Raw genomic sequence first — 8,676 nt, 5'->3', positions numbered from 1 at the left:
TCACCCAGGTGCCATTCAGCTTTCGGCACGGTTTTCACACCTCCGCTTGATGGTTAATTCCTTCGGGACCACCCCTGGACAATTGTCCGCGACTGCCTATTTTATTTTTGTAACCATATTTAGCAGAAATCTTTGGTACAGGGACCCTCTATCCGCAACCCGAGGACGCGTTCGGTGGCTTTGTCATAGGCCCTTCGCTTTGATTCTAGAGGAATCAAAACCGAACCGAATGGTTCCCGTACCGGGATTCGAACACGAGCCTCCTGGGTGAAAGCCAGGTATATTTGTATTATAATTATATTATAAAAGTATTTTTTTCTATTTCGATCTGCATTTCAAAGAAATTAAAGAAATTTGCGATTTTAATGTTATTTGAATAAAATATTTTTTTTTATAAAAGTTCATTTTTTAATTAAAAATTCAGCTTTTTGTAGATAATAGTCTTTTTGACTTTAAAATTAAATAATTTTGTTGAAAGTTCATGTAGTTTGTTGAAAATCGACCTTCTTTGGTAGAAATTTAATCTTTTTGGTTGAAAATTCAATTGTTCGGTTGAAATATCAACTGTACACCTTCTTGGGTTTAAAAGTCGTTATTTTTTATAGAACCTTAATCTTCTTGGTCGAACATTAACCTTTTCCCTTGAAAATTTAACAATCAATTTTTTATCACAGTTTTTATCTGGCAACTGAACTATTCCATTTTTGGTTGAAACTTTTTCCTGTATATTGTATTAGTTCAAACACCAATTATTTGATAGAAAATCAATTGATTTTGTTAAAAAGTAAACTTTTTGTTTGAAAATTCATATATTTTGTTAATTATATTATTTCCTTAAAATCGTCGAAAGTAAAAGAGAAAGAGAAAGTTTCTGAAGGAATGAACCTCAATTCTGAGTAACACTGTGATGCGTTTAAAATTTTAAAAATATTTTAAAATCATTTATTTAAATGAGTCACGTTTTTTTCAGGGTGGCCACAATTTTTTATAAGAAAAATCTCTCCAATCACCGTCTAATCTATCCAATTATCTTTCTATCTTTCCTTTTTTTTTAAAATTATTTATTAAAAAAAATTTTTTTAAATTATTTTTTTATGAAAAATTGCACCCGCTTCCAGCGAAATCGCGGTAAAATTTCAGCCACAACCACGTCTCACAACCGTGAAATAGGTGGTTACAGTCTGTAAAGGAATCAACACGACGATCCAGCAAAAGCCTCGTGCATCCTAAGAACACGGAGCGACCCAAGGACAACCGCCTTCTGCATTTTCCCCGCAAGTGTTCTAGCATATCGTTGACACGCAGGGATGCTTTTTAGGCCATTAGCAAGAAAAAGCTTGGCACCTTCAAGAGCGCCGATGGTAAGGACGATCAGTTTAACAAAATTTATATTAATTTGATATTTCAATTTACGCAATTCATATTTATAAACTAGGTTTCTTATGATGGACATTGTTGAATCTTAAAAATCCAATTCATTTACGTCCCTAACTTATCTGCATTTTCCTATTCGAATTTACTTGCCACTTCCTATTCACTACAATTAAATAATGAAGAGCGTAATCTGCATTATACAATTCATCAAGCTTCATCAAACCTCAATTGTATAATACAGATTCGTTTTTGTAAAAGGGAACCTGCACTTCTTCATTCAGTTGGACTTCCTTCAAACTCCATTTCATTCAGAACTTGAAACGATTCATGCGTTTCTGCTGTCAATCGTAAGTCACGAATTGAACTTAATTTAGTTTTTTGAGGTTATGTTCTCCTATTCAGAATGTCTTAAAACTATAGCACGAGTACAAATAGCTGACCACTTCAAAGAATCCCAAAACAATTGAAATGCAAAATCGTAAATCTGGACTGCTCCAGTTTAATCGTTTTTTTCCTGGGTATGCAATAAGTAAGGTTGGGTCCTATTGGATTCTAAAAATCTGTTGATGAACGGCAAACTACTGGGATGCTGTCGAGGGTATTACGTTTATACAGGGTGTCCCAAGAAAACTGTAGTTAATTGTGTGTGTGTGTGTGTTGGGGGGGGGGGGTTGTGCACAACAAAAAATAAGCAAGTCCCCTAAATTCTTTTAGGTCCGATGCTTATTTTGGACACAACATAGGGTACGAGTTGTACAAGGGTACAAAGTTTTTCGGGCAATGTAAGTGATTTCAAAGAATGTGAAGCGAGTTACTGGAAAGTAATTCAAAAAGATTTCAAGGAATTTGAAGAGATTTCAAGGGATTAAAAAAATTGTAATATTTCAACGAATTAAATTTTTTTTTAAAGATTTGAGTTAATTTTACTCAAGTTGGAAAGATTTTCAGCAATTTAAAAGATTTTCAAGGGAGTTAAAAAAAATTTGAGGAGTTTAACACGAGCATTTTTGGACGGTATTATGGCCATCGCTTCGTCCAGCACTTGGTGGAGGAACTGCTTGGCTGAGACGACATGCGCATGCCACACATACTCACACGTGCATATAACTTGTACTCTGTTGTGCCCAGAATAAGCATCAGACCTAAAAAATTTTGAGGACTGTTTTGTTTATTTTTAGCGCATATCCCCCTACGAAATTATCTACAGTTCTAGTGGGACACCCTGTATATTTAAAATCGCTTAAAGGCTCTTCCGGGAGTTTTTCCATTAGCTGCATTTTTCCGATCAGGTGCCTCATCAGTGTACTAATTGCAGTTTTGTCCGAATAATAATTATATCGTATTGGCCGGCATTGAGTCTACTAAATATATTGTCAACAGCATCAAATGCCATTGACACGTTTCGATATAAACTCATAGGCAGTATAAGCAAGTCGTTTTAATCCTTTGAAGTATATGCGCATTGAAAATGATTGGAACAAAACAAGTTTTAAGGTAAATGCACTAGTAATCGTCACCTCAAGCCAAATTGGAAATTAAAAATGCGTGTAATCCCTAGAGGAAAGGATACTCCACAGAGTATCCTCATAGTATCCACATTAGGATGGCTCAAAAAGGCTCTTATTTTGTAGGGGGCAACGATCCCCCCAATTTCATATCAAATCCCAAAAAAGAAATTCCCTAATTTTTTATTTTATTTTTTTATTTTTCGATTTTAACAGGTGCCGGTTTTGACTTGAAGCTTCCCATGTAAAATACAAGGGGAAAAATCACTTTTTTTAAGTTTTTAAAATAATTTCGTAGGGTTTGAAAAAATGTGACGGGAAAGTATGGGGACCTGTGGAGAATTATCCAACGAAGAATTTCATCTATCAGACATATCGGTTTGACACCCCTAACACACCCCCACGAGTACCTGAAAACAACCCTTAAAACCAAAAATGTCAATTTATCATGAAATCGACATTTTGAACACTGTATTATCGTATTTTTTTACTTAAAATTATTAATATTGGTCTAGTTGATATACTTATTTTAATTAAATTTCAACTATTTAAACAAACGGAATTTCTTTAAATAATTTTTTTTTCTCGAAAATTCGTTTTACCCCCTAAAAATTACTACTATTAGTCTAGTCGAATATTTATTGAACATGGTTAATCAATGTTTTATTACTTAAACAAATGTGATTTGCTTAAACAATTTTTTTCGAAATTTCGTTTTTTCCTTAAAAATTATTCCTATTGGTCTATTGGAATATTTATTAACATTAGTTAATTAATTTGTAATTGTTTAAACAACTGGAATTGCTGTAAATAATATTTTTATTGAAATTTATTAATGTTTATTGAGTGGAATATTTATCAACATTGTTTGATTAATTTCATTTAACAAAAATTTTTTAAATAGTAATTATTATTATATTAATTATTAATTATTTATTAATATTTAATGCGAAATATTCCACTAGATCAACAGTAATAATTTTTATTTTTTTAAAATCGAAACGAAATTATTTAAACAAATTCCTTTTGTTAAAATAACAAAAAATTAATAAACTAATGTTATAAAGCATTCCACTAGACTAACAGTAATAATTTTCAGGGCAAAAAAAAAATTTTCGAAAAAAAATGTAAACATATTCCATTTGTTTAAATAATTAAAAATGAATTAACCAATGATAATAAATATTCCATAAGACCAATATTAACAATTCTAAGTAAAAAATACCAGAATACAGTGTTCAAAATGTCGATTTCATCAAGAATTGGCATTTTTGGTATAAAGGGTAGTTTTCAGGTACTCGTGGGGGTGTATTAGGGGTGTCAAACCCATATATATGATACATGAAATTCTTCATTGGATAATTCTCTACGGGCTCCCATACTTTCCCGTCACATTTCTTCAAACACTAAAAAATTATTCTAAAAACTCAAAAAAGTAATTTTTCCCCATGCATTTTACATGGGAAACTCAAGTCAAAATCGGCACCTGTTAAGATCGAAAAATGAAAAAATAAAAAATAAGGCAATTTGCTTTTTCGGATTTGGAATGAAATTGGGGGGATCGTTGCCCTCTACAAAAAAAAAAGCCTTTTCGAGCCACCCTAATGGGGATACTATGAGGATATCCTTTCCGTTCAATCGGTCCGCTAGGGATTGTATGTAAAACACCATTCTTATTTTCACAAAGGGCTTAGATTATTAAAGCAGATATAGAAAAACTCAATTTTGATCACGCAACATGATATTTGAATAGATTCAATTTATATTTACGATTAAAATGCACATTCAATTGCATTTCGAACCAAAATGCAATTGGGATGCATTTAAATGCATTGAAAGGTTCATTTTTTTAAATGCCTGTCTATGCGTCCCAATTATCTCCTTCTTTCCGGGAAGCTGGTTCCTGAGGGGGCCTTGTCGTTATTGTTATTTTCAATCAGAAATATCTCGTAAACCGAAAGAGATAGTTAAAAATGGTTCATTTTTTGTCTAGAGTACCATGTATCCTATACTATAATAAGACATCCATATTATAAACCGACATCGATTTTAACCTATCTCTTACGGCTTATCTAATATGTATTTTTAATGATAACAATAATGGTAAGTCCCCTTAAGGTTCCAGTTGGATGTTACAAAGTTGCGGACATTTTACTCGTTCCGGGAAGGTGGCTGGCACCAGAGCCGGATCTAGGCACTAAGCTGAGTAGGCTGCAGCCTCGAGGCACCCACCACAGGGGGCATCCATCACACCAGAAAAATAAAAAAATGAATATATAAATAAATGAAAATATTTGAAATATTATTTTTTTCTCTGGATAAAACATGTATTTTATACTTTATTATATTATATTAATTTCAATTTGCAAAGATCTAATAATAATATTCAATTCATTTTTTATGATCATTAATATGAATCAATCAGTAATTATTTGAGTACCTAGTTGCAAGTCCTGATCTGTTTTATCCAGAGTCAAAGTATACCATGCGTGAGTTGCGTGCAACAGTCGGTAACTCAGTCCGCTAAGAAATTGTGCGACTTCTACAAAGATGATTTGGATGAAAGCCTTGGCACAGAGCACATAAAAACGCTGGTGTTAAATTTGTTGCAGCTCAAATTTCATTGGTCTCCCAATCAGCATTTAAAAACAATTTTCAAGTCTCAAATGTATTCCTCCGAACGTAGGTGCACATCTGGGCATCTAGGGGAAAGCATAATTTGGAGACTGAATTTTGGCTCAATGCCGAGAGTTGTGGAGTGCTGAACCGCGCTGTCAGTTACCTGAACGCCTGTCAAACCAACTATTTGCATTGCGATATTGGACTGAATAATTGTTAATAAGGAAACTAATTGAAATAATATTTGCCTAATTATCAACTTTATTTCATTTAACAATGTGTACTAGTCACTTAGAATGAAATGATAACTTCCTAATGCAACTTTCAAATGTTCGGTTAGTCATGGCCGTCGATATTTAAACTGAAGCCGGGATGTGTAAAAAAGGTCATGACCGTCTACATATACAGTTAGGTATTTTTACTTCAACCAACAGCTAACTTCACTCTTTTGAATACAGTAAATCTAGAGGAAATTTCTTCGAATGAATAGGCAGCAATTAAGATGCAGACGGTCACGACTTAGTTTTTACATCCCGGCTTTGGTGGTTTGAATATCATGTAGGTTTTGACTAACCTAAGATTTGGATATTTTATCATGCAAAGTACAATTTTTATTCAAAGACACTAATAGTCACTGGTAAATGGGAGGCATTTAAAAGTTAGGTAATTATTATTATAACTTACCTGCTTATCAACATCTCATTTATTTATTATCAACATTTCACCCAAATAAAACCCGACAAAATCATCTTGACAGGTGCCTGACAGTTTGTAGACGACACTTCACGTTGCTCTGGATGAGAAAAAACAGTGTCTAAATGATGCTTTTCCCCTAGATTCTCCGAATGAACCTGTGTGGCTCAAATTTGTTGCAACTCCCTTGAGCACCGATTTCGGTCTACAATGGAAAATCGGCAATTTTCTGTGAGCTTCTCCACTTCAGGGAGTTTTGCCGTGAATTTATCGGCGACAAAGAAAAAGAGATGAGCTTCGAACTTTTTATGCTTAAGCTATTGATTAGAAAAAATGTGAAAGCAAGTTTTCCAAATGTAGAGATACTTCTGAAAATTTATTTGTGCATCATGACAAACAACTGCAACGGTGAACGTTCATTTTCGGAAATGAAATTGGTTAAGAATAGATTGAGCGCGTTAATATGCGAAGAAAGCTTAATAGATCGTACCATTTTAAGTACTGAATATGATGTCTTAAGAAATTTAGATATATCGGACATTGTCAGCGACTATGCTGATAAAAAAGCAAGAAAAAAATGTTTTAATTTATACTTCTATTGTTTTTAATTCGCTGAAGGTGCATCATTTGGAGGAAATGTCAAAGTAGTATGTATAATCGCGAAGAAGGTCTTGACATGTCATAATGTAGGAAGTATACTATGTTCCAAAAAATTACATTTAAGGCAATAAAGATATAACTAGGCATTTGATACGTTCCAAACATAATGTTAGAAACAAATTTTCTGTCCAATCCAATGTTTCCATTAACAAACAATGTTTCCATCGACGCGACTTATGTACAGCGTATGTTAACGACGTTACAAAAAAATGTCATGATTTCGCTGCCCTTAAGTGGACATCCACCACATTTTTAGCCTATAGGCGCCCCGCGGCTTAATCCGGCTCTGACTGGCACGTTCTAGTAGAACATCCCTGGAATGTTCCGTGCTAATAGGGTGGGTATCAAGAGATTTTTCGGATTGCTAAACACTGATTCAGGATCTCAGAAGTATTCAAGCACACGAAAGTTTCAAGGAAAGTTTTCGGAAAGTTCAAGCTCGAATTCGATGCGTTCGAACTTCGAGTTTCGTAGATTTTTTTACACATCACTAGAAAATTCGATGGATATTAAAAATGTAATGGATTATTCACACTTACCAGTATCTTCGTTAACCGTATCACCATCAGAATTTCGAAGTGGCACACTGTTTTCGCCTAAAGTTTTTTGTATCCTTCCAAACGTTACGCTACCTGCATAAACTTTCCTTTTGACTGGTTCGCTTTGCGGACAGTAAGATATATTTTCCTTACTGGGACACATATCTATAGACCTATAAAATCAGTTAAATATAATGTAATAGTGAAGCTATTGCAATAATTTTTAAGATAAGAAGAACTTAAAATCGAGAATTTCTTGAAGGGTTGGAATACATAAATATATGAAGTTGTGTAATTTACTTAATTAGCAGCTTTTACGTATCCATAAAAGACTTCATTTTCTGCTCACAGTTAATGAAATGAAAGTGAAATGATGCACAGAGTCTCTCGAAAAGCATAACAGGAAAAAGGGACTATGATTTGTATTTATTAAGTTGATGAATTGAGGGATTCAAAAAGTTACTGAAGGGGCCATTCCATGTTATAGCAGATATAGAATATTTATTGAATTTCTTCGTACTGCTGGTGGCGGGGTACAAAGTGTTTCAAAATAAAATAAGTAAACTTTACTCTAAAGACGTTTTTAAAGATATTGTCAATACCCGAAAACTCAAAAATTTTGTTTCTGCTGACTTGACAGTTTCGAAACATAAACAATCAGTGCGTAAACACTTATAGCCATCATGGCTGAACAATGTAGGCATAATAAAACTTCTAGCCAATCTAATGAACTTAAAACAAACATACGCGTGCACATACGCGTTTGCGGGTCACGTAAAGAGGAACCCACGTCCTAGTTTCTTAGATTTGTCAGGCAAGCTCGTGAGTGCTCTGTGAAACTTTACCCATACACTCCTAATATTTTTGTAATTATTCATCTGAGACCTAGCTACTAGTTCGTGACTTTTTTTACGTATACAATGTTTCTGTGTAGAATCCCGGAACTCTGCAATCTATAAACAATCAGGGCCGTTTGAACGATTTCTTTTGGATTTACGCCTTAAAAACTTTTTGTTGTATTTTTGCCATTTTGGCTTGACAATATCATAATGAACGCATACAATCGAAGGTACGAGGGTAGTTCAATAAGTCCTTAGAATGACCAACAGATGGCGCGCGAATCGCTCCAAATCATCTGTTTTCAGTCAGCACCACTCCCGACTAGATATATGGTGCAATCATAATCCACATCTTCTGAGTTTACGTGTTTTTATAACCAATTGAAAAAAAATTGTTCGTTAAGAAAAATGAAAAAAAACGAGTTCAGAGCGGTAATCAAACATTTT

At 33.8% G+C, this 8,676-nt stretch overlaps 1 protein-coding gene across 1 annotated transcript in view; it reads right to left on the bottom strand.

Moving 5' to 3' along the window:
• LOC117175527 overlaps positions 1–8,676 on the bottom strand; it is a 69,760-nt gene that overhangs the window by 43,017 nt on the left and 18,067 nt on the right. Inside the window, exon 7 of the mRNA XM_033365234.1 lies at positions 7,391–7,563. Within this exon, the coding sequence (XP_033221125.1) occupies positions 7,391–7,563 (173 nt within the window). The remainder of the gene's footprint in view (positions 1–7,390; positions 7,564–8,676) is intronic.

This window comes from Belonocnema kinseyi, chromosome 6 (genome assembly GCF_010883055.1).
Source record: "Belonocnema kinseyi isolate 2016_QV_RU_SX_M_011 chromosome 6, B_treatae_v1, whole genome shotgun sequence".
Lineage (NCBI taxonomy): Eukaryota > Metazoa > Arthropoda > Insecta > Hymenoptera > Cynipidae > Belonocnema > Belonocnema kinseyi.
Note: the sequence above shows the minus strand (reverse complement) of the source record. Positions and strands in the feature narration are given on the sequence as shown.